Source organism: Phyllostomus discolor, chromosome 4 (assembly GCF_004126475.2).
Source record: "Phyllostomus discolor isolate MPI-MPIP mPhyDis1 chromosome 4, mPhyDis1.pri.v3, whole genome shotgun sequence".
NCBI classification, from domain to species: domain Eukaryota; kingdom Metazoa; phylum Chordata; class Mammalia; order Chiroptera; family Phyllostomidae; genus Phyllostomus; species Phyllostomus discolor.
In genome coordinates, this window is record NC_040906.2 from 209,039,548 (window position 1) to 209,065,179 (window position 25,632).

Here is a 25,632-nt window from a genome sequence, read left to right on the forward strand (position 1 = left end):
AGTCTCTGTCTGTGTTGTCTGCACCCGTAGAAACGCTTCCTGTTGTGGACGGACTTGTGCCCCCTCCTCCCCGTCTCAGGAACGCCCCCGCCCTGTCCCCTGACGCAGACACTATCTGGGCTTCTGCCTGAATCAGTGACTCCCCAACGGCCACTCCGGCGGATCCCAAGTAAACGCTGGTTGCCGCTCACCCTGAGAGCCCCACAGAAACGACACCCTGGGTGAGTGATTGCCTCCCCCGGGGTCACGGTGTGGCGTTCCCGCAGGTCAGGTTCCCCGGGGAGGCCGTCCCGCCCTGGTGCCCACCGCCGGCCCCGCACCTGTCGGCCCCCCAGCACCAGCCCCGGGAAATGCAAAGCACAGGGAACGCAGGAGAGCCGCTGGGAAACGGAGCTCAGGAGGAGCAAGTACGCAGACCAAGACCACGCCAGGGACCACCGGGCTGGCCAACCCAGCGGCTCCACCCCCTCCGGCCCCGCCCAGCTCCCCGGGGAGGCTGCCGGTGCGCCCCGTCGCCCAGCCTCACCCTCCATCCCAGGTAACAAGGTACAAACTGGGGAAAACCAGGGACCCTCAGGAAAGACGACAAATTACGAAAGGTTTCACAAAATCCTGCGCTCTCTCCCCCACCCCCACCCACAGCTGTACTGAAAGGGAGCGTTTGGGTAGCTATTTCACCTGAATCCCAGCCCTCACAGCCTCCTCAGTGGCCACTGGGTGTTTAACTGCTGCGCCCCCAGCCCCACGGCCAGGCGGGGCCCTGCCCCCCAGCCCTTGGTCGCTCCCACCAGAGGAGCTGGCCCCCCACCCGGCTCCTCTCTGAGACCGGCTCTGCCACTTACACAGACACGGTTTTGCGAAGGGCTTTTCTCTGCTCCTCCTCCTACCACCACCACGCACGGGGCCTCCTCCAGGGCTGCGTGTCTCTGCCCGGCCAAGGTCGCGTTCCTGGGCTGGAGCAGCCGGGGACACCGGCTCAGTCAAAGCCAGGGCTGGGGAGCTCTGTGGGGGGAGTGGGGAGAGGGTGGTCTGGGGGCCCGTGTTTTGGTCGCTGGAGAGCGGGTGCCGCCGCTCTGTCCCGCGCCCCGCGAGCAGGCAGACGCACGCCACCGACTGCCACCGGCCCACCTCGGCCAGGAGCCTGCTTCCAGCTCGGAGGCCGGTGCCGCGCCCACTGTGCCGCGCAGGGCCTGGCCCCCCAGAGCCAACCCGGGCGGTCCTGGGCGGCGGCGCCTTCCGGTCGACGGGTGCAGGGACCCCAACCCTAGCCCCAGCAGAAACTGGGTGAAAAACAGGCCTCCTTCCTCCCTCTGTTTATGTACCGTCTGTGAGAACACTAAGCGTGCGTCTGGCATTTGCGTAGACGGGTCCATAAATGTCACAAATAGAGTTCTTGGAGCGTCTTCTGTGTTAAAAATGTAAAGTTTGAAAATGCCACTTGGGCCCTTCGGCCGGGGCAGCCACAGAGGAGCAGCAGCCACGGCCGTGGGCCCCAGCAAGGGCCACAGAGTGACCACGAGCGTGAGCAAGCTGCCGCTGCCGCCACTGCCGCGGGCGCCTCACCCAGCACCCCGAGTTCGTGCAGGACGTGACCCCAGAGGCCCGTGGCTTTGCCCCCGACCAGGGGCGCATTGTGGAGCCACCCCAGGTGTCTGAGGACAAGAGGGCCCCAGAATTCCTCCGGGAAAGGGTGGGGACACAGCGGAAGAGAGCGGAGCTGAGCGGTGTCCTTGCGGCCTGAGGAGGGCAGCAGCCAATGAGGACGCGGCCCCCTCCCCCCTGAGTAAATAAAGCCTGTTGGGGGGGGAATCTACCTGGGAAAGAAATGGACCAGCCGGTAACTAGAGAGGAAGTGTGTGTGCAGGGCAGAGGTCAGCGGCCCCGAGTGGGCACTGATGGGCCGGGCGCCTCACAAACAAACCTCGGGCAGCCGGGGGGCGTGGGGTGCCCGCAGTCGCTCCCTTCTTGTACAAACACACGCAGGCCTGCTCAGAGGTCCGCCAGCCCAGGGCTAAGTGGGCCCTTGAGCCTAGTGTCTGCTGACCCTTGCGGGGCGGGGGGCAGCGGGGCCCCTGGGCCGGCCACCTGGCGTCTGTCTCCGACGGCAGCTGCAGTGTTCACTGGGCCCAGCCTTGTTGACACTGTCTCAGGATCAGATCCGAGGCCCCGGGGCCCACCCCACCTCACCTGCAGGGACGCCCAACCAGTGGCCTGGTGAGCCCCGGGCTGCGGTGAGTTCTGGAGAGACCGTCCTCGGGTTGGAGGGGGGTTTGCAGCCGTGCCCCCTCCGGCTGACGCTGTGTAAGGAGAGGAACGCACCGGCCTTGCTCCGTGGAAGGAGGCCGGCTCGTTGCCACTCGGGGCCAGACCTGCTGGTCTCGCTGTTCACGGGGTGACTGCAGGTGTCCGTGTGTAACTTCGTCCTGACTCAGGTGCTCGGTAAACTCTGGCGGGCCGCTGTGCGGGAGGAGCTCTGCGGCCGCGGCCACGGTCTGGCCACGAGGACCGAGCTCCCCCCAGGGGGGACGGGGGCCGTGTGGGGGCGCAGGCCCTGTCCAGGTCAGGTTCCGCCAGGGAGTCCCCCGTCAGGGTGGGCGGAGGCCCCCATGTGCCCCACACTCTCTGTGCTCCTAATTCTGGGTGCCTGTGCACCCTGCCCGCCCGAGCCCCCGTGGTGGGTCTGCCCTGACTCGGTGCTGCACCCCCCCCCCCCAGCACTGTGCTTGGCGGGGTGGGGGGGTTGAGGGGGGTCATGGCCTTCACGACTCAATGATGAATTAAATGACTCGCCGTGCAAAGGTGTCTCCGCCACAAGGTGCGACTGTGTGTGAGCACGAACAGAACCTTCTAAAAATAGCAAGTCCCACGTTCTCCGTCCGAGGTGCGGGTGAGGGAGCGGGCTCCTGCCTGAGCCGCGGGGCGGGGGCTGTGGTGGTGGACGTGAGAAGGGCCAGGCACTTCCGGGAGGGGGAGGCCCCTTCCTCACTGGGTCTCCCCAGGGACCAGCGCCCGGAGCCCCTGGGAGGGCGGGCGCAGCCGTCTCCCGGTGTGGGGGGGGGGGAGGCAGGCGGAAACCCAGGCGCCCGCCCTCGGCTGCGGGACGCGGGCGGTTCCTTCCAGCACAGCCCAGCTGACGCGACGGGACCCCCCACACCCTCTGTGAGGCTCTGGGGCTTTCTCCGCCTGCGCGCAGGGCTGGCGGACCGGGCGCCTGCCGGGATGGAGCGAGGACGGCCTGAGGGCGGCTGCCCTCTCGGGGCCGAGGGACGGGACTGCAGCCACGCCGGACCCGGCTGCTCGTCCTGTCTCCTGTTTGGCCTCACCCAGCGACCCCTCCCGAGCTCCTCCCTGCACCCGTGGGGGCAGGCAGCCAGCACACAGTGGGTGACCGGAACCTGCCCGCACGGCCAGACCCTGGGACAGGGGACAGGGGACAGAGGGGCCCACCGTCTGAGAGGTGCGAGGGTCCCATCGACTCCCCAAGGGCGGCCAGCAGGGGCCCATTGTTGGGGGCAAAGACGTGTGAGTCCAGACGGGGTCTCTGTGGGTTTCATGGCCAGAACACGGGGGCTCACAGACTGTGTGTGGGGGTGGGGGTGGACTTAGAGGAGGGGACAGGGGAGTAGCTCCCTGCTCCCTGCCGGGCAGAGACAAGGTGGAAGGTGGGTCTCGGAGCCCCGATGGCCCCGATGCAGCAGAAACGGACCACCCCTTCTGTGTGAGTCCAGGGAACGCTGAGGATGCAGCTCTATTCCCCGCCCCAGCCCCTCTGCCTGGGCAGCCTCCGACCTCTGACCTCCGACCTCCGACTGAGACCAACCCAGACAGGCCACCAGGGATCCTTCGGGACTTCCTGGCCTGAGCCGCCACCAACGTCACCCCCAAAGCTGGGGGGGGGGGGTGCCTGCCCTTGGAAAAGGTGTTTTGTTGGAAGAACCGTCTGTCCCTCCCAGGTTTCCAGGACACCCGATTGCCCCAAAGCGCCATAAACGACGCTAATTGCCACCCATAAATACTTCTGAAAGTGCGTTCCCAGCATGGCCCTGTCTTTTGAGATAGGGCATGGCCCTACCCAAGAAAAAAAAAACACTTCACCTCCCCTCACTCCCTTCAAATGTGTCCTCGCTCCACTTCCAGCGATCTGAGAGCTCTGCTTCCGAACCGTCAGCTCAGGGTCAGCGTTCCGAGGGGAGGGCCCTGGACCTCCTTCCGATGTCAACGACTTGTTTCAGACCTGGCCGGGCACCTCACAAACAAACCTCAGGAACCCCAGCCTCACTTCTGGCCGAGCCTCTGTCTGTGGTCAGGAAGGCGCTCCAGGGTCTGAGCGGCGGCCACACAGAGGTGTCCGCGGGTGTCTTCCAGGGCGCCCAGGCCGCAGACGCCCACCCCCCCCACCCCCTCCTTCCCCGTTCCTCTCCTCCTTCCTCCTTGCTTAACGACTTCCGGAGCCTTCTACCAGGGCTGAGCATTCCTTTGAAATGATGGGACAATTGAAGCAAAAACAGGTCCGCTCTGAACTGGAAGAAAAGAGAATCCAAATATACAAGACAGTCTGGTCTTCAGATACAGAGTGGCTCCCTCCCTTTTTTTAACCACTTTTTTAAAAAAGATTTTATTTATTTAGAGAGAGGGGAACGGAGAGAGAATGGGAGGGAAAGAAACATCAATGTGTGGTCGCCTCTCGTGTGCCCTCTACTGGGGACCTGGCCTGCAACCCAGGCATGTGCCCTGACTGGGAATCGAACCGGTGACCCTGTGGTTGGCAGGCTGGTGCTCAGCCCACTGAGCCACACGGCTTCACCACGATGTACCTTCTTTCACCGTTTCTGTGGATCACGTCCGAGCTGCGTAGTTGTAACCGTTCAGTGTCTCCATCTCACATGCACTTCCTGTTACAAGCCGAGGTCGGACTCCAGGTCTCCTTGGCGCCCTCAGGAACACAGCAGGACCCGAGTTCTCACGCTTGTCCTCTCGTGTTTGGTCAACAAGATAGCCAGCGAGCAGGTGGGAATAGACGGGGGGTGTTCGCCCTGTGCCGTCCTCGGAATAGGCGGGAGTGGCCCGAGGTGGCACCGCCCAGACCTCGCTGTGCCCGGGAACCACGGGGCACCTTGTTAGAGGCCTGGGGGGAGGGGCCGAGACCCCACGCTCCGGGGCCAGCACCTGGGTGACTGACACTGGCTGGTGGGCCACGCTCGGCTCCAACAGGGCCCTGCAGGGTGGGGATGCCGCCGGAACCTGGATGTGGCTGGGAGTGGGGCCCAGGCCCCACCGACACCACAGGCCCCGACGCAGACCGCAGGGCGGCCCAGGCTGCGCGTGGGGTTGAGGCTGGGGCGGCTTCCGCTGCGGGGCTGGGAGGAGCTGACCTGGGCGCTCGCTGGAGGGAGCCCTGGGCGGTCCGGGCCCATCGGGTTCTCCACTCTGCAGAGCTTCTCTCGCACACGGCACAGCATGGTGCTGTCACGGGCTTCCGGTACCTGGTGCCGTGGTGTCACCTCCGCCCAAACCCCAGCACACGGTCCTGCCCCACACGGCGCCGCTGGCCCCACCCCGAGGTGTCCACCCGCTGTGCGAGCCGCCACCTCTCTCCGCAGAGTGACCCGCACCCTTGACCTCTGGCGGCTCAGAGGCCTCCAGGCAGAGCAGACGCTGGCACCTGTACCTGCAGGTCGGGCCTCCCGGGGTGGACCCACCCCCTCGGCGGTCCATCCGGTCAGCGCGGTGGCCGTGTGGGGTAAGGGCCGAGGACACACAGGGACGCAGCGGGAGCAGGCCCTGCGCTTTGGGGGTCCCGGAGGCCGGTCGGCTCTGTGCCCAGGGTCCCTGCTCGCCGAGGGACGAGCGGGTATTGCCAAAAAGCTGCGGGTTTCCACCCGCAAGCGCCTCTGCCCCACCGTGGTGGCTCCTGTTCTGCGTGCGGATCCGAGTCCTTTCCCTGCCTCTTGTAATCACGCACCTGGTCACCTGGTCCGCCGGGGGCTCGTGCACACACAGCCCTGTCACCGTCCAAGGGTGCCAGTCACAGGAGCCACGTGAGACCAGGTGAGGGTCCTTCCTGAGCAACCACCTTCCATCGCTCCTCCTCCCAGTGGGAAGCAGCCCGGGAGCTCACCCCCCCCCCTTCCCAGGGGCATTTACACACGTGAGTTTGCTCTGCACGGGGAGGGGCCCACCGCCGGCAGACTGTGGGCCTCTGGGGGCGTGGGCCTCTGGGAGCGTGGCAAGGACAGTTGCTGACCGCCCACCCGGGCGGGGGTGGGGGGCTGCTCGGGGAGACCGCGGACCCTGCATGTGCGTCAGGTCTCGTCACCAGGGGGAGGGCGTTGTCACGTGGGAGTGGCCGAGTGCTGCCGCGACGGTGAGGAGGGGATGCCCCACAACACGGGTGATGGACGTGGGGTGTGCTGCGTCCCCCAGAGCAGCACCCTGACCCCTGAAGGGAAGGGAAGAGGGGCCGGGCTCCAGGAGGGGTCCCTGCTTGGTCTCTACGCCTTGTTCCGGAGGAGGCGGTGGACGGGTCACCTCGCAGAGGTGACAGTGTCCAGCCGGTCCCCTCCCCGGCCCCTTGAGTGATGTGACAGGCCAGGGGAGGGCATGTCGCATCGAGCCACCGCGTGACAGAGCCCCATGGGGAGTGAGGCCAGGAAAGGTCGTGACCTTTAACAAAAACGCCTGGCTCTCAACCCGCAGAGCGTTTTACACACGACATCAACTTACTGTGCTGTGGAAAGGCGCGGTTGGATGGAAATAAATGGTCCTATGTGTGTGAGACTCTTCTTGAGCTGGAAAACATCCCAACTTAAGTGAAAACCCGACCTCCACTCCAAAACTCCTCCTTTCCTGGGCTCCTCACAGAGGCCACTCTCGGGAGAGCCCGTTCCGGCCCCACGTCCCTCCCCCACGCTGGGCCTGGCCGCGGCACCGGCCGCTGCTCCGTGGCCCCGCAGGGAGTCTGGGGAGAGCCGCGTCCGCCGAACACCCCGCAGACGGGCAAGACGGGTGGGCCTGCGCGTGGGCGCCTGCAGCTGCTGCAGGGTCTTGACTTTCCAGATATTTGTTTAAAGCAAACGTTGGCAGGCCCACCAAGAGGCCCCTCCGACTCCTCTTGACCCTGTGCCCACCAGAAGGCCCCTCCGACTCCTCTTGACCCTGCGCGACCTCCCTCCCGGCACCTGCTCGCTCCCTGGGCGGCAGGGGCGGGGGCGGGGGGGTTCAGACTCCAGAGGCCTGGATTTGTGCTTCCGGAGACTCTGAGGGTTCACAGCTTTAAACATTAACCCGGCCCAGACCCGCCGTGCACGCCCACTGAGCCTGCTGCCGGGGCAGGTCCCGGGCCAGAGCCACCCAGTCCCGAGTCTGGACCACGGGGAGGGGTGTGGGGGGCAGCGAACCTTCCTTCTCTCTAAGACTCGCTGACACCTCACAGCCCTGGATGTGGGTCCCCTTTTGTGAGCAGAAGCTCGTTATGGGCTGCCGAGAAGCTGCTTGTGATAAACCCAGCAGAGGGCCCAGGGCGTTTCCTGTTGGGGGCGGTGCTGGGGGCCCAGTGTAAGGTCCAGAGGGATGGGCTCGGGCGGGGCGCTTGTCCCCTGGGAGTCCTCTCTCCACGCAGACACGTTGTGCAGGGCCGGCTCCGAGTGAGGGCAGATGTCCCCCAGAGCCGGGGCTCCTCGTCTTTCTCCTTCGGGGCCTGGCCGGGGCGGACAAGCCACGCGCCTTCTCGCCTTCTCGCTGTCTGCCCACACCGCCTAACCAGCATCCGCCCTTCCCTGCCGCCTGACCCTGGCTGGGGCCTGCCCCGCAGAGCGGCTCTCGGGGATCCCCAGGGCTGTGGGGGCCCCCGTGTCTGGATGGGGGGGTCCCCGCAGCTGCTCCTGCCTGTGTTTCTTCTGCATTTCCCCTCCAGCCAGGGAGGAGTGAGGGCTATCTTCCCTGGTCCCCCCAGCCACTCCCCCTCACTGGCCGCCTGCTCAGGCCTCAGCCCTGGCGGGGTCGGGGGTCAGGATGCTGAGGAGGTCACGACCCGGGAACAGAGAACCGCTGTGCCTGGAGCCTGGCCTTGCTGCTGGCTCCGCCCCTTCTAGGTGTCCTGGGCAGGGGCCTGGCTCTCTGGGGTTTTGTTTTCCACTCAACTGTCTCTCTGAGTTGGGAGGGAGAAGGGATGGGTGTGGGGGTGGGGCGTGGTCTCCCTCCACCCCCCTCCCCCGGGCCCTCCCCCCCGGGCCCCGGGCGGGTGCCCCAGGCACAGCCGGCACTGTGGGTGGGGGCGCTCTCCTCCGTGCACAGGGTGTCGCTGGAGTCCCGGAGCTTTCCCGGCGCCTGCGGGGTCCCTGTGTGCCACCCAGCCCAGCTCCGCCCTGGCTCCGGCTGCTGAGTGACACGCCGGGCAGGCAGAGCGCCAGGACGCTGTTCCCTCCAAGGCCTCGGACCGAGGCTCTCCTCAGAGCGCACGTGCCCTGCCCAGTGTCCAGGGTGGGTAAGACCGCACTGTCCCTGTCCCTTCGCGAAGTATACGAAGCAGCCGCCTGCGGCGCGTGGCACCCGCAGCAGGAAACACAATCCAAAGCGGCTGCGAGCAGGCGGGGCCTCCGGGGGCAGGGCCTCCGGGGGCGGGGCCTCCGGGGCGGGGCCTCCGGGGCGGGGCCTCCACTGAGCACTGTCCTGCCTCTCCTCCGGTTGAATCCTGAATGTGAATGCCTGGCCCTGCTCCACGGGCCCTTTAACTTCAGAAACCCCATATCTGCGAGGTCTCGAGGGGCGGGGCCTGCACGCAGGGGCTGAGTGGGACGTCGAGGGGCCCCCCGCGGAAGCGCCTTGGCGCGTGTCCCCTGTGCGGTGGCAGACTCCCCGTCCTCCCCTTGCTCGTCGGCACTACCGGCCGCACACACCTCAGCCACCCCCACGCCAACCCCGCCTCCCACCCGCCAGCTGGTGAAGTCCCACTGGCAGCTTGAAGCGCCACCTGCAGCCGAGGGTGCTGCTGCGCCCGTGGGGGGAGGGGCAGGAAGCACGTGCGTGGGATGCGACAGCCAACCAGCTTTTCTCTAGAAACATCAGTCGTTTGGCTTAACAAGAAGTGTTTTCATAGCGGCCACGGGCCCCTGGTGAGGCTGGGTGGGGTCCCACACCGGGGTCTGTGGTCTGGCCACCGAGGGGCTCGCACCCAGTCCCCCCCCCCCCTCCCCGTGACCTCCCGGCTGCGGGGTGTGTGCTGCTGAGCAGGGAGATGTGCTGTGGGCTCATCTCCGGCCCGCGTCCGCAGCTGGCCGAGTGCAGATGGCACCCAGAGTCCCGGCCCTTCCCACGGGGCACGCCCGTGAGGCCGCCCAGGCCAGACGGTGCCAAGAGATGACGCGGCCGGGGTGGGGGTGGGTGGGGCGGGCGCCAGGGTGGGTCCTCTGAGGGGGGCCTTGCAAATCCCCCTGCAGCTGCGACCTCGCCCAGCAGGGGCACCGTCGAGTCTGCCTGTGGGGACCGTAAGCACGCCGGTCATTCCTCCCTCCCCGGACCCTCCTCCCGCTCTGCAAACTCGCGGGCCCTCCTCCTGTGTTTGCCTTGAACGCAGTCTCCCTGGAAACAGCAGGGGTGTCCGGGGCGGGCAGCTCCCTGAGGTGGCCTCTGAAACGAAGGGCTCGGCCGATGGGCCGCAAAGACGGCCCTGGAGAAGGATCCCCACGGCCCCCCTTCTGGTCGAAGCAGGTGGGGGCGGAGGTGGGGTTTCCCTCTTCTCCTCTGCCATCCCATCCCCTACCCCTTCTCCTCTGCAGCCGCGCGGAGCTTGCCGGGCCGGAACTGACCGATGTCCACTTCTCACCTCCTGGTCTGGGTGCGTGTGGTCTGCGAGCAAATGCTGCCTGACCTGCCGTCTCTGTTCTTTTTTTTTTTAAGAACACTTTATTTATTGGTTTTAAAGAGAGGGTGGAGGGGAAAGAGAGAGAGAGAGACAGAGAGAGAGACAGAGAGAGAGACCCCCCACAAGGAAAGAAAGGCCAGCCACGGACTGCCCATCAGCAAAGCCGAAGCTGGTTCACTCCGAGGATCTCACCCACGAGGCGTCTGTTGTCCTGGAAAGTTACCAGGGATTTTGGCTGAAGACACGCCCCCATGTCCTGTCTCAGGGCGAAGGCGCTCTGACTGATGAGGCCGGGACGGGGAGCCGGTGACGGCGAGAGTGTGCCGCAGAGCCGGCACCGCCCCCCCGCCTGGACTTCGGCACCCGGTGAAGCCACCGCCGAGGAGCGAGGCTGAAGTGAAGATGGTTCCGGGCAGACGCAGGGCACCAGCCCTCCCTGCACTTCAGCACGCCGGGCCCCGGGGTGCCCCAGGACCAAGGGGCAAACTCGGGTCCGGGCTGGACACGAGTGAGACCCAGCCTGTGGGGGACGGGGCTGCGGGTGGGGTCACAGGGTCACAGGGTCTCGCTGGACGCCCACCCGTGAGCCCCGGGGAGGCTCCTTCTTGTCCGGTTCACAGGCACTCAGGATGCCCCACAGCAGCACAGCGCAGAGCGAGTGCCAGCAGACCCTCACAGCCAGTGTCGCTGCCGTGCGTGCGTGGCTGCCCGGCGCCGGCGCCTCATGGCCGCAGCTGGCCCCACCGACAGGGGATGGAGAAAGAACGGGCGTCGCAGCGGGCATGGGACTCTCATACACCAGTCTGCAGGGTGCGTGCGTGCAGAGAAGGGTAGAGCTTCTCATCGACCCCAGGCAGCGTATCTGTGAGAAATGACGCAGAAACTGTGAGGCATTGGAAGAACTGTCTAAAATGGAACAAGAACCCCGGCTGGTGTGACTCAGTGGATGGAGCGCCGGCCTGCAAACCAAAGGGTCACAGGTTCGATTCCCAGTCGGGACACATGCCTGGGTTGTGGGCCAGGTCCCCAGTAGGGGTCACATGACAGGCAACCACATACTGATGTTTCCCTCCCTCTCTTTCTCCTTCCCTCCCCATCTCTAAAAATACATAAAAATCTTTTAAAAAGTTTAAAAAATGGAATAAGACAAACCGCTCACGAACCCACTTCCCAGCCAGTTGCCGCTGACGCGGTGCCGGGGGCGCCAGCAAGGGCCCTGCTCCTAGAGAAGTGCACCAGAAGCAGCGGGAGTTTGTGGGCGGCGCTGGTCAGGGGGACCCCCTTCCCCCGTGGAGCCCTCAGCCTCCAGCTCAGCCCCAAACCTCCCTTCGGCGGGGGGGAAGCCACATCAGGTGATGCCCCGCCCACCCTCGCAGGGCCGGCTGAGCGGTGCCGTCAGCCACTCCTGCAGGGCGGCCAGCTGGCCGGGCAGCCGCGGGGACGGGACCGCGAGCCCCGTGTAACCAGAGAAACGCGCGCTGAAGCCAGCATGAGACGCGCCGTGCAGCCATCTGATCGGCAGGCGCGCAGTCTGGTGGCACCCGGTCCAGACTGGGCGGGAGGCGAGGAGAGAGGAGCCTCCCGCTGCTGGGGGAGGGGGAGGGGGAGCAGAGGGCAGCCCCGCAGACGCTCATGCCGGGACCCCAGGAACTGCGGACGTGGGGCCCCCGTGCACAGGGGTTACAGCCGTGGAGGGCTGACCGGAGAGGAGGGGTTGCCCTGGGTTATCGGGGCCCGCTGTCGGCATGGGGGTGTCCGTGAGTGGAACGGGAGGGGAGGGAGCCCCGACCGACACCCCTGTGGGGAGGCACGCAGAGGTGGCCGCCCTGCCGGGTAGGAGGGGCTCCGGCTGAGGGGAGGGGCCGGAAAAGGCTGCGTGGTGACAGCGGGCCCTCACCGGGCGGGGGCGGGGGCGGGGGCGGGGGCCGTTTGGTCCCCGCCCTGCAGAGCTGCTCCGTGACCAGTGTGTGTCGGTTCGGCCACGAGACGTGTGAAATGTGTCTCAGCAGCTGCAGCGGATGCACGCGGCCCCGTGGGTGGGGGGGGGGGGACGTGGCGGGGCCTGGGCGGGCAGACCCTCGCTCGCTGGTGCGCACCGGAAGGCTGGGGCTTGCGGCAGCGTGTGGGCGGTGCAGCCTGAACGCCGGTCCTCGCAGGGGTGGGCGGCTCCTCGGGCAGGGCTGCGGGGATCACCCAACGGCAGGACCTCGGAGCAGGGGGGCCCGGGCCTGTGTCCCGTTGCTGCCGGTGCCCTTCACGTGTATCAGTGTCACATTGGGCAGAGGAGCAACCTGCAAAAATGACCCGGCTGACACAAGTCACAGACTGGAAGTGGAGCTCGAGAGGGCTCTGGGCCCATCATCCACTGGGACTGAGGCGCTCGAACCTCGGGGAGGGTCTGTGCCGACCTCGGGGAGGGCCTGTGCCGACCTCAGGCCTCAGGACTGGGGCGGGGCGGGCAGTGGGCGGAGCGTGGGGCTCTCCCTGGAGCCGTGGCTGCTCGTTCCCACACTCGGCCTGAGGCCGGACGCTCAGCAGCATGGCGGCCTGTGTGAGACCCCGCTGCTGCGCACAGGGGCCGGCGAAGGGGTTTTGCATTTGTGAGGTGTTTGCGCCACTCTGAAATTTAAAGCGTGCCTTTAAACGAGGAAGTGACCTCGGACTGACAGAAACCAGTAGACGCAGCACACACGTCTGGCTCCAGGGTGTCCAGCGGTGCGTCTTGTCCCCCCTGCCCAGCAGGGCCTGCAGCGGGGCGCTGGGGCCCGGTGGGGCGGGCACAGGCTGGGCCGGGGCCTGGTGGGGCTTCGCCGCCCCTGGGCTGCTCGGAGCACCCTGGTAACTCCCGGGTCAGCGTCCTCGCTGTGGCCCTGGGGGCACCACCCACCCGCGGCCGAGGGCGGGGGGCACAGGTGTGGAGGAGGCCCTCACCCTCACAGGGCTCCACTGCAGAGCCGTGACCTCGGCCGTCGGAAGGCCCTCCCCTGTCTTCAGACTCTGCAGCTGCCCCGCCTCCCTCAGCGCGCAGCAGGTGCCAGCACCGGCTGACCGGCCCCTCGGGGGGTCCCCGGCGTCCGAGGACGGTTTCTGTGCTGAGCAAACAGCAGTGGTTAGCCGCAGACACCCGGGCCGGCTGGGCGGGCCAGGTGGGCCAGGTGCACCGGGACCGCAGGGTCCGCCCATGCCCATCCCAGCAGGGCGGCCGGGGCCCTACCCTGCCGAGCCCCTGGGCCCCTTTGGTCCACGGCGCCTTCCCCTGAGTCACACACGAAGTGCAGCCTTCACGCTGACCTGGCTTCCACCCGTTCTCGCACACCCTCGGGCCCCCGAGCGGCTCTGACCGAACTCCCCCGGCCCCCAGCGTGGCTTCCCGCGGGACACGTGGCAGGAGGGCAGCCCTCTGCTGCCGTGGCTCCGGCCGGGTGTCCCGGTGACCTCCGGCCTGGGGGAGACGGGGGGGCCCGATGAGCCCCCACGAGCCCCCACTCTCCACCCCGCACACTCAGGTTCGTCCGACGCCGGGCCCTGCAACCTCGTCTGTTCAGAGCAGCTCGGACCCGGGCACATCACAGCGTGTGTGACAGCAAAGAAGCACAGTGTGACGCTCTGCTCCCGGACCGCGGTCCTTCCGACTCCACCCTCCCGACCCCCTCGGTGAGGTGGGTGACCTGCGTCCCCTGTCAGTCAAAGGGTCACGATTCAACCCGTCACCTGAGCAAACCCCTGGCCGGGCCGTCCCCACACACACGCCTGTGCAGTTTGCGTCCACACCTGTCCCCCCGCAAACGCGTGTGGTGCCCGCCACGGGGAGCCTGGTGCCCGGACAGGGGTCCTGCTGCTCCGCCCCAGCTCGTTGCCCGCTCCGACCGGAACCTGCCGGCACAGGAGGTTCCCGTCGGGCCGACCGGCGCCCGGGACGGACGTGGAGGCCCGGTGTCCAGCCCGAACCCCACGGGGCGTGCCCAGGGGGGGGATCCTGCCCTGAGTGTCCCCGTCTGAGCCCGCAGCTCGGGGGGGGCTTGTTGGAAACTCGGCACCAGCTCTGCGGGCCGACTCTGTCCCCGACGGTGCGCTTGGAAGCACTTCCCCACAGAGCCACGTCCCGGGTGCCCACCCACGGCAGACCCCCCAGCCCTGCTGGAGAGGGGGGGCGGGCTGATGCTTGGAGAGGGGTCAGAGACTCGAGCCGACCACGCACGCTGCCGGAGGCTGAGCCGCGGGGCTGGGCAGCGTCCGAGAGCTCCTGGGCCGCCTCTTCCCCGTCCGTGGGCCTCTGGGGGGACGGTGTGACCACGACCGCTGGGCTGTCCCGGTCACTGGGCGCTCCAGCCAGAGGTGTCCGGGCCTGGCCACTCCCTTCGTCACGCTGCTCGGGGACAGGCAGCCGGCTGGGCGAGCAGGCAGACTGGGGCCCGCGTCCAGCTGGCCAGTCTCCTCGTCACGCTGAGGCCGAGGTTTGTGGGAGAGGACGCGACCTCAGGGAGGCCACAGAGATGCCTGCCGGGGGCCGCAGGCTGCCAAGAGCCTCACAGGACAGGACCCCGGGGTGGCATCTCCTGGTGCATTAGTGGGGAAGCAAAGGCTCTGGGCCCCGAGCAGATGGGAGGTGGGAGTCTAGGGTTGTGCTGCTCCCCCGGAATCTGCCGGAGAGTGAGTGTGAGGGGCCAGGGCACCAGACAGGAAGGGGGCCAGGGCCCCGGGCCGGCTGGAGTGTTCACCTGGGCCTCCCGAGCTGAGGGAGAGATGGGGGATGGGGGTGGGGGAGGAGAGGGAGAATGAAGGAAGGAGAGAGAGCAGGACTGGTGGCTGGTCAGGGCGCCGGACCCGGGGGACAGTTCTGTGTGCAGACGCCACGGCGGCATTTTGTCAGCGGTGGGCGCAGTTTTCTCGGTTGGAGTTCCCGGGCGGTCGGCACCGAGGTTTGCGAGTTGCACAGACAGGCCCGGGGTCCCTGGCTGGGCCGCATTCCTGCCTGGCTGCCGCCGTGTGGAGCCCGCATCTCGGGGGGAACCCGGCCGGGCTTCTGAGAAGGATAAACCCAGTCAGAAGGAAGCCCCGAGAGGCCCAGCCCGCGGCGTCCCCTCGGGGGGGACCGACTCTGCAAGGTCTGGGCGGTGGCCCCCACATGGGTTTGCTGTGCGGTGACACAGGGACCGGAGGGACCGGGTGGCTTTCGTGAGGAGGGGAGGGAGCCAGCTCTTCCCCGCCCGCACCCCAAGCCCCTCGGTTGGGAAAAGCACATGCGACAGCAGATGTCGGTGAAGGCAGGATGCCGACTCCCTGAACCGACACGGAACTCCCGGCCGTTTCTCTGGAGGGGCTGCGGCAGGGACCCCAGCAGGAGGGGGGGTACGGGTGGGACAGACTCTGACTCCGTCTGGGGCACCCCAGCTGCCCAGGGGGCCGGGCACAGCCAGCCTCCCCCTCCCCTCCCGTGCGGCGTGGCGGGGAGTGGGACCGGCCTTACGGACCAGCCTGCGTGAGCAGTGTCTGCACAAGAAAGCCCCGCCGTGGGGGCTGGCGCTGTGCTTTAACTGGTGGCGCAGGCTGGAGCTCAGGGGCCCCTCCCCTCTGCCGGAGCCGGTTCCGCGTGCACACGGGGAGGAGCGGTTTAGTCCCACAGACAGACCGGGTGGGCGGTGGGGTGCTCGGGGGCCACAGCCGGCCCAGGACCCTCTGAAACGGCCGAGTCCCTGATTTCACCGGGGCAGCCCGGCCTGTCCTCGGAAACCGCCGTCTGCGGGGACCGAGTCTCAGTTCTAACAACATCAACCGCTTTTCAAACGGGCATCTCCGTAGGCTGGCCCCGGCACCACCTGTGCGCGGATGCCTGACTGAGGGATGGCAGACACGTCTCCGAACGCCAGTGAACCTCGGGTTTTGGCTGCTCTTCCTCGCCTTCCTCCGAAAGGTCCTGGGGGCAGGCCCGAGGGCCCCGGACCCCCGAGGGCCCAGGAGCGACGCCCCCTTCTTCCCGGCCTGCAGCCCCACCGGGGAGGACTCCTCTTCCAGGAGAAGCTGCGGGTGATTCCGGGGAAAGCCGCCCGGCAGGGGCCTCCCCGAAATCCTGTCTTCCCCCGGGGAAGGTCGAGGGACATTTCTTTGACCAATAAACACAACAAAAGTCATTGTTTTCTAAAACACTTTTATGCTCCAGGGAAGGGTCCTGGAGCCCCAGCGTGGGCTGCGCTCCCACGAGTGTCCCCCTGCCCCCGTAGGAGTGGCCACAGGGTGGGAGGCCACAGGGTGGGAGGAATGAGGGTTTTCCGAACGCCTACGACGCTCCCGGGGGGGCGGGGGGGGGGACACGACGCAGGAAGGGAACAGGGAAGGGAAGTGAGCGGCTGTGGTTTGTGAAGGAAATGACGTCACTGAGTGCCATTCCCGTGGAGGGTTTGCTGAGGGTTCCCCACCGCCCCGTGCCCCACTGCCGCCCGGCAGCCGCGCCCGGAGGGACTGGGCTCGCGGCAGAGCCGGACAGAGGTGACTGGCCTGGAGGACCGCAGACTTGGGGAGCCCGTGAGGAGTCCCTGTAAGGTAGGCGGGGTGGCTGGTGAGACCCACATCGTGGGGTTCTCCGTGGGCGTCTGTGTGGGGTGGGGACCGGCGCCCCGAGTCTCGGAGGGGGGGGACTGCGGGCCCAGGGCACCCACTCCCTCGCCCCCTCTCCTGAGGTCACGGCAGGTTCGCAACCGTGACTTTGGAGAACAGACTGGCCACCACGCAGGAGAAGCCGTGAGTGTCTGCGTGTTAAACAGGCCAATGAGCTGGACGTCACCCTCAGCCCTGGGGTCCCCTCTGTGCCCGCCACAGGTCCTCCTCCCGGCTCCTCAGGAGGGCGGCACCTCCTGGAGCACCGGTCACTCGGCCTGGCCCGGGGGGCTCCGGCCGGCTCCCGCGGCTCACACCAGGGTCATGACCTTCAGGGCGGCCGGCTGGAACCTGCGGATCCTCTTCTTCAGGGCCCTGGAGGCCTTGATGCGGCGGAGTCTGGGCGCGGGGGGCAGGGGCGGCCGGGGGCAGGCGGGCGCCCGTGGGGGCTGCGGGGGGCGGCCCCCAGCGCCCTGCGCACTGTCCTCTGCGTCGCTGCCCCCGGACTCCTGGTCCCCGAAGCAGCTGGCGGTGTGGTCGCTGGCCTCGTCCCCGCTGGTCTCGGCGACGGTGGAGTGGAACAGGGAGGCGCACTCGGCCGAGTGCTCGGAGCCGCCGGACACGCTCCCTGCCCGGGCCTCCCGGCGCGGCGGCTGGGGCCTGGCCCGAGAGCACCCGGGCCTGGGGCCCGCCCCTCTCCTTGGCGCCCACCTCGGGGGCCCTGCACCAGGGCCCTGGGCGCCGGCCAGGCGGGCCCCGGCCGCGATCTCCACGGAGGACCGCCACCTGCGCTGCCGCCTCCGGGCCTCGCCGCCGGCTGCCACGGGGGGCCCCGCCTCCAGTTTGAACAAGGCCTTGGCCGACGCCCCGTGGCCCCCCCCTGCTGGCCACCAGCAGGGGGACGAGGAAAGGACACCGGGTAGAGGCTGGACTCGGAGCAGGACCGGCCAGGGGCCTCCCTGGCCTGGGTGGGTCTCCCCCTGAGCCACGCGCCCCATGCGGGGGGGCGCTGGGGGGGCCGGGAGGGCGCCCCAGGGCGGCGGCTGCCTGCCTGACCCCGGTGCCCTCTCGCAGGCCCCCCTGCCCATCCTCACGGCCTTTGTCACGGGCTGGCCCGCTCTGGGGCCCACTTTCAGCCCCATCAGGACGGCTCCGCTGGCGACAGAGGGGGGGGTGGATGCAGGGCCTGGGGGCCTTGGTGGGGGGCCTGGCCTTGCCCCTCCAGTCCTCAGGGGTGGCCTGCTGTGCCCAGGAGCAGCTGGAGGGGGGCCCGCCTCCTAGCTGAGGGGGGCCCAGAGCGGCCCCCACACGGACTCGGCTGCCAGAGGGTTTGTGTCCATTGTCAGAAAGGCCGCCGGGGTGCGGGGGGCCCACGTGGGGTGCGGGTCCCCGCTGCTCGAGGCTGCCCCTGCCCGTTTCCCTCCTCTGAGCCCCTGCTCCGGTGTCCACCCTTCTCGGGGAGCAGGCCGGCCTCTCAGGGCACCCTCCACTCTTTGCTCTCTGGGACGGGGACACCTCGCGCCCTGGGGGTCCCTGCTCACCCACGCCGCCTCTCAGGGGGTCCCTCTGGCCCCGCAGTCCCAGCAGCTTGTCTATATAGGCTTGGGCTGAGCCAGCCGCCGGGACTGGCCCAGTCCGAACCGAGCCTGGACCTGAGGGGCCGGGAGGGGATGCGCTGGGGGGCGGCAGGTGGCTGTCACCCTGTGGGGTCTCCTTGGTCAGAGCAAAGAGGGGGCTCTGCAGAGCCACCGCGTGCAGGGGGCTGGGGAACGGATACACCTCCCCACCACCCCTGGACACCAGGTCTCGCTGGTACTTGGGGTCCAGCGCGTGGGGCGGGAGGCCCAGCCCGTGGCAGAGAAGGGACAGGGGCCTGGCATCTGCGCTGGCCTCCGGGAAGCCCGCCGTAGCCGGCAGGACTCTGTCCAGGTCACCTGGGGAGAGAACAAGGGGCAGACACAGAGGTGAGGACCTGTGCCCCCTGCAGCCGCGTGGCCCCGGTGAAGGCCCCCCTCCCTCCCCAGAAAAGCACGTGGCCTGCCGCTGGCGTCCCCGGGGCACCCCAACCCTTGCCCATACGGTGCTGGCTTGGACCACCAGCCCTGGACTCCAGCCGCATCCGTTCTGGTCCGGAGGATGCCCAGAAGGACGGGCACCTGCAGCCACTCGGCTGCCCCTGGACAGACATTGGGGACAGACGTCCTTCCCTGGGGACATGGGGGGCTGGGGCGGCGGGCCGAGGAAGGACCAAACGGGCCTCATGGAACCGGGGCTCGCACTGGGACAAAACATGTCCGAGGACAAGGTCCTTTCTCCAGGGACAGCCGGGGCCGGGCAGTGGCCCCCTGTGCACCAGGCTCCCCAGGCCCACCGTCCACATGGTCCCCATGTCACGGAACGGGGACGCCAGGCAGGCATGTGAGGGTGTGGAAGGGTGTTCTGAAACCATCCTGGCATTTGTGTAAGAAAACGCGCTTTTCACAGCAGCTCTGCCAAGGGGTGTCGGAGTCCACCTCCGTCCAAAACCCCAGACCATCTACAGGACACGAGGAGCGGGACCCCCCACGCACAGGCCCCCTGCTGTGCCCAGCACCCCACTGCCTGGGACGGGCCCCCCTGCCCCTCCTGGCTCTCATACCTGTGGACACCGGCCGGGGCCGGGCTGGGCCCTGCAGAGGCTGGCCTGCACCCCCCTCGGGGCCCGGCCGGCCCCACACGGTCAAGGGGCTCCCCCACACGGAGGTCTCGTCGGCAGACCAGGGCCGGCAGGCCCCTGCGCTGGTCCTGGCCGTGGGGGCCGCAGGCAGCAGGGTGCCCAGGGAGGAGGACAGGCGGTCGCTGCACACGGACGTGCAGGAGGTGGACAGGGAGCAGGAGCCGCCGTCACTCAGCTCGTAGAAGCCTGGCCGGGGCAGACACGGCAGTCAGCGCGGAGCGTGCTCCGGCGGGCGTGTGAGTGACCACAAGCGTGTGTGGTGTGTCCTGTGTGTGTGCGTGTGTGTGTGTATAGTGGGATTGGGTGTATGTGGTGTGTGTGTATATTGTGAGTGCACACGGGTGATGAGTATTTGTACGTGTTGTGTGTATAGGGGATTGTGTGCATCATCGTGTGTACATGCGTACACGTGACAAACATGCACAGACACACAGGTGCTCGCAGGCACACACGGGCAAACATGCACAGACGTGCCTGAACCTGTGCGCACATGTGTGTGTTTGTGTGCTGTGTTGCATGTACGTGTATATAGGAGGTTGTGTGTATAATCATGCGTATATGTGTATACATGGCATGCACGTGAACACACACACTCACAGACACACACGGGCGCATGCACACTTGTGTCTGAAGCTGTGTGTGCACACACATGTGTGGATGTGCATGTGTGTCTGCGTCTGCGTGGGGCGTGTACCTGAGCTGGGCCGGCTGTCGCTGTCCCCCTCGGCGGATGTCCTCCGCACGTCCAGCTGCAGCTCGCTGATCTGCTGGTCCAGTCGGTCCAGCTGGGTCTTCAGGCCCACGTCCTGGCGCCGCAGCCGGTTCTGGGGAGGGAGAGGGCGTGGGTGTCCGGGCTCCGGGCCGCTGCCCTGTGCGCACCCAGGATGGCCGCGCCCCTCGCCCTGCCCCCAGAGGCGATCCGGCTCCGCAGGCAGGAACGCCCACTGCCCCCCGCCCCGACCCCCATCCCCCGCCCCCAGCAGGCTTTCTCCTCGGGGTGGATTCCCTGCCAGCAACTTCCAGCTGGACGTTGTCCGTGAGGGCGCAGAGGGACACCGCCTGTGGGCGGGGTCAGGGCCGGAGGGCTCGGAACCCTCCCGTGGAGGGTGCTGCCCGCCGATGGGGCCCCGTGTCTGGCACCTGCGTCCCGTGCCCCGCACCCTGCGACCCCGGCCGCGGCACCTGGGGGAGCTGACCTGGCTCCTCAAGGGGAAGGAGGGTCCCCTGGAGAGAAGCAGGGCCCCCACGGGGTGTCCATCTTCCCAGGCTCTCGGGGAGGGAGCGGCAGCACAGCACAGGACGGCGCCGGCGCCGCCTGCAAACCTGACACCTGAAAGCTGCCCGGGGGCCCCGGCCGGAGCGTCCCAGCTGAGCGCCGCCTGGAGGCTCCGCGTCTCCAGCCTCAGCCTCCAGCAGCGACCTGGGCAGGCCATTGTGGGCACTACCCACTCAGCACACACATTCTAGGATGTGTGCACGGCACACACATGTGTGTGCCATACGACATACATGTAGCACGGGCGCATCGTAGAACACAGTGCGCCTGCTACCCAACACACACGTGCATACATGATATACCACATAATGCATGTATGTGGTCGGTGCTCATAATGCACTCACACACGTGCACACAGAGACGTGTATATTATTAAACACACAATACATGCATGTATAAATTCCATGACACAGGCACACATGCATGTGGTTAGTGCTCATCGCCCACTCACACAGGCGCACATGCCTCGGACACGCGTGTGGACCACCCGCCCCGGGCGTCACGGAGCCCTGACGTCCTCCTTTCGGGGACGCAGCTTCCAGCCCCACTGCACCTGTTCCCGGTTTTGATCGACGATTACGTTCGAGGAAAATAATTAACGAATGTAATCATGCGTTTCGTCCTGTTTAAGAAAGTGCCTGAGCGCACTTGGGGTTGCAGGCAGGACACGAGGAGGCCCCTGAGCCCCCAACCAGGGGCCGGGAGAACCGCTCCAGTGACCTCCCCTCCGAGAGCGCTGAGGCCGACAGAGAGGCCGGGGCGGGGGGCGGGGCACCACCTCCGGCTCTTCCTGAGGGCGAGGGGGCCCAGTGCCCGGGGAGGCCTTCGTGCCAGGCCGCTGGCCTGAGCCCCCGACACCGGTCCCGGGTGACCTCCCGTTTGAGGGCGACGGCCCCTGGGCCCCGGAGTGGCCTGCAGACGGAACACGGCCGCGTCAGCCCCCGCCTCCGCCAAGGCCTGTGCTCCGGAACCACGAGACTGGCCGCCGTCCTGGTCACTCGCCTGGAGCGCCCCGCCCGGGGGAAATATTCCCGGGGCCCACGGCCGGAGCCAGCAGACGGTGTGGAGGTGCTCCCTGCTGGCACCCCGCACGCACCACCACCTAGATCCCCAAGGGCCGGCGTGGGCCCTGCCGCAGACGTGACCCAGAGCGAGGCGTGGACGGAAAGGTCAGCGCGTGTGTCCGGCACTCCTCTGCGTCTGACTGACTCGGGGCGGCCGCCTCTGCCCTGCCGGGTCTTCTGCGGGGACAGCCCCCAGCCCCCAGCCGGCCTCCTCCCTCCCTCCCTCCCTCCCTCCCTCTCCGCTCCCCCTTCCAGTACAAGAGTGGCCCCGTGTGTGTGTGTGTGTGTGTGTGTGTGTGCGGAGACCCACCACCTGTGGTTAATGTTTGCCAGCCCAGCCTTCCGGGTGTGGTTTCTGGTCAGTGCCCAGACCACGCAGCATGGCGGCTCCCCACCGAGGGCTCCTGCAGCCCGGGGGCCCCTCTGCCGGCCCCAGGCTTCCCGATCCGGGTCTGCGCTGCCCTCGATAACCCTTCCTGCTCCTCCCTCGGGGCTTTCCGTCTCTGCTTCCCCTCACTCCCTCTCCGTGCCCGACTCTGTGCCGAATCCCAAGTGCCCTCCGTGACCAGGGTCCCGCGTGACCGCTGCAGAGCCAGCCCCGGAGGGTGCTGAGTGACGGGTTGGGGGGGGGGGTCCCTCCACTCCTCAACCCGCAGGCTCCCCGTCCGGGCAGTGTCCCGTGGTAACAGAGAGCACACCTGGCTCCCCAGGAGGTGGGGGCGCAAATGCAGATGCCTGGGCTCCTGCCACACCCGCCGACGGGCTCAGAGACACGCCTGGGAACCAGCATTTCAACAAGCCGCCTGCAACCCCAGAGAGTTTGGGGACCACAAACCACGAAGAGTCTGAAAGCGTCTGTCTCTCCAGGGACGGCGTTGGAGACGCCCGTCAGTCAGGCACACACCTGCCTCTCTGAGCGGCCCCCCTTTCCCACGGAGCACAGCCGCCCTAACCCTAACCCGCCCCCCACCCCCACCCCCCACACCCACCAGGCTGCTCAGACCCCCGGGCAGGTCCCGAGGATGGCAGCAGGAAGTGCCCCCGAGCTGAGGAGGCAGAGGTGGCATTCCTGACACCGCCTCTCTTTCCTTGAAAGCCGAGCACAGGGGAAGGACACATTTCACACCTGGGTTCCCTGGCTGGCTGCGGGCGGGTCCCCGTCTGTCACGCCCTCCCTGGAAAGCAGGCCCGTGGGTCAGCAGCCAAGGCGGGGGCCACAGGTCAGCCTCAGGGATAACAGGCACGGGACTCCCCGAAGGCGTCTGCCTGGCCCTCACTGTGGCCTTGAGCGACCTCCCGTCCCCGCGGGTTCAGGCGGCGGGCACGGCCAGTCTCGGGGGAACTGGGGCGCGCCGCTCACAGCGGCAGCCGGGCCCTCCGCCGCCGGTCCTGCAGCGCGGGTTGCGCAACGGCCCGAGAAGCGCTGGGGACAAGTCGGGACCCGCAGCACGCAGGACGGGGATGTGCTCCGAGGTGGGACCTCGCCGTCTGCACCTCCCGCCTGAGGGCGGCGCAACCTGGTGGGCGAGGGGGCCTGCGGACCCCTGGGCACCCAGGCCTCTCCGCGTCAGAAACGGGGTGACAGGCCTCCCTGAAGGCACAGCAGGGGGCACAGGGCTGCCCCGGGAGGGGCCGCGGCGGCGTCGGTCGGAGGTCACAGGCGTCCGTTCTGAGCTCCGACGTCCGCCCCGGGAGACGGCGGGGCCTGAAGTCATCTCCCGCCGGGCACAGCGCCAGGCGCGCCCCTCCCCCGTGGGTCCACGCCGGCCGAGCACCCCCTGCGCCCCGGGCCGCGCTGGGCTGGGGGTTCCGGTGCAGAACGCGGGGGGCGCCCTGTGGCCCCCGGACGGGCTGTCGCCCTTCCGCGCTCGGGAAACCTGAGGGAGGAAGGCGCCGAGGCCCAGGTAAACGGTCTCCCTGCCTCCACACCTGACCCCGGCCCCTGACCAGGTGGGTGCGGCGGCGGGACCTCGGTCTGCACGGTCCGCACGGGCACCACGGAGCCCGGGGCGGGCCCGCGCCCCCGGGACCAGGAGCGCAGAGGTGCGAAGGGTGCGCTGACGTCACGCGCTCGGGCCCTCTCTCCTTTTGATCGCGCCGCCGCTCCCAGAACCCGGTTTCAAGACAAAGCCTGCGTGTTCCTTCTGGTCCCCACATTAAAAAAAAAAAATTTAAACAAAAGAGCTCGTTTGATCTCCTCTTCCAGAGGCGACTCGTAATTAGAGGCTGCGGGCTCACGAGTCGATCCGAGTGTGACTGCAGCCAAGTTAATCATCAACCGCTTCCCGCCGCCTCGCCTCGCTCCGCGGCCCCTGGCGGCCCCTGCGCGGCCCCTTCCCGCCGCTCTCCCCGGGGGCGCCCCTGGGGGCTCCCGCGTGTGCGCCGAGCTCACGCGTCAGGCACGTTGCAGCATGTGCCTGGGAGCAAAGGTAGCCTGAGCACACTAGACCTGGGCGGGGTGCACCAGGTGGGGTGCACCAGGCGGGGTGACCGGCTGAACCCTGGGCAGGCGTGGCTGCAGCCTCGGGTGCCTGCCATCGGGGAAGACCTGGGGAAGCGTGTGGGACACAGGCCTTCCTGCCGCGTCCCCAGTGGCCAACAGCCGGGTCGAGCTGGGCGCAGGGCTGCACCGGGCGGCCCAGTAAAGCCAGCAACTCTTAAAACAGGGCAGGACCGAATCCCTGATTTAAAAACTCATGCAGAATAACGGCGTCAACTCCATTGTGGAAACCCTTCCACGCAGCCTCTTACTTGTCCCTTCAAAACACGCTGTAAGGCTGCAAAGCCTCTCCTGAGTTGTTCCTGACACAGAAACGGAAACCGGGCGGCGGATGAAGGCCCGGGGAGCGGCCCTCCGCGCGCCACGGGTCTGGAACGAGGAAGTGGCCTGGGGGGTCCTCAGGAGAAGCTCCAAGTAGCGCCCGCTGCGGGCTCGGGCCCCACCGCGCCTCCAGGTCCGCGGCCGCAGCCGCCGCGGGTTCCGCCAGCATTTTGTTACAGCGACGCGGCCCCGTTCAGCCTCAGCACGTTCCCGGGGCCGTTGGGGGCGCGCCGTGCGCGCCGGCTCCGCTGTCCCGGAACCTGCGGCAGGAAGAAGCTGGTCCCCGCGACCTGAGCTCGGAGCGCTCTGGGCCCCCGGCGGACGCCGATTCAAGGCGTCCTTATCAGGCGGCGTGAAACTCAAGCCCACAGGGATGCGCCCCCCGTCTGCGCCCGGCTCCGCGCGGCGCGGTTTCTGCCGCTTCCAGAGTCCGGAAGGGCCCCCAGGCCCTCGCGTCCCACTCACTTGGATCCCAAACCCCAGAGGGCTCCGCTTGGTCAGTCGGTTGGGCAGCCCGCCCGCGCGCGCCGCCCGCACCTGGACCAGGGCCCCGGGCGCCACGGCCCCTCGCGCGCTGCTTACCAACTGGTCTTGCAGCGCCGCCAGCGCCGCCTCCAGCCTCAGCTCCTGAGCCCGGGGCGCGCGGCGGGCGGCGGGCGCGGGCGGGGGTTGCTCGGCTAGGGCGCCCCGCACGAGCGCCTGTTGCCTGGCGCGCAGACCCTGCAGCTCTTGCAGCCCCGCCAGCGCCGCGCGCAGCCGGGCGCCCACCCTGCGGCGATCCCAGCCTGCGGGTCCCGGCCGGCCGCCCGGGGACCACATCCCGCGGCCAGGCCTCCCCAAGCCTCCCCGGCCTCCCTAGTGGCGTCCTGCTGTGAGCTCGGCCTCCTGCGCCGCCTCTCCCCGCCCCCGGGCCCGCAGGTCGCCCAGGTGGGGTGGGACCTATCGGTGACCGTGGAGGGCGGTGTTTGCACACGCCCTGAGGTCACAGCGGCCGCCCCTAGCCCGCCCGTCGGCTGAGCCCCGCGCCTGGGGACCCTCTACGGGACCGAGGGGGAAGGAGTAGCCGGGCTGGGAGAAGGGAGGGGACGACAGTGGAACAAACTTGGTGAAAGTTGTAACTCCCTCACACAAAAAGATAGGTTCTTGCAACTGCATCACGTTGTAAGGACTGTGTTACAATTATAAACTCATTATCAATTTGAAAACAACTCCCCTCCACTCGCCTAATGTGCATCTGTGCTTTGGAAACCCCTGCTTGTCTTTAAAAAAAAATTTTTTTTTTAAATAATAGCTTTGCTGAAATGT

The 25,632-nt window shown here is 67.8% G+C and overlaps 1 protein-coding gene across 1 annotated transcript; it reads right to left on the reverse strand.

Annotated features, from left to right (window-relative positions):
* Positions 1 to 16,293: 16,293 nt before the first annotated feature.
* DACT2 (dishevelled binding antagonist of beta catenin 2) lies at positions 16,294 to 25,404 on the reverse strand. Its single transcript, XM_028504036.2, is given in 8 exon segments — positions 16,294 to 17,328; positions 17,330 to 17,359; positions 17,361 to 17,465; positions 17,467 to 17,571; positions 17,573 to 18,384; positions 19,089 to 19,352; positions 19,861 to 19,990; positions 24,910 to 25,404. Coding segments are annotated over 8 exon segments (2,250 nt in total). The 5' UTR covers positions 25,147 to 25,404; the 3' UTR covers positions 16,294 to 16,761.
* Between the last annotated feature and the right edge of the window lie 228 nt (positions 25,405 to 25,632).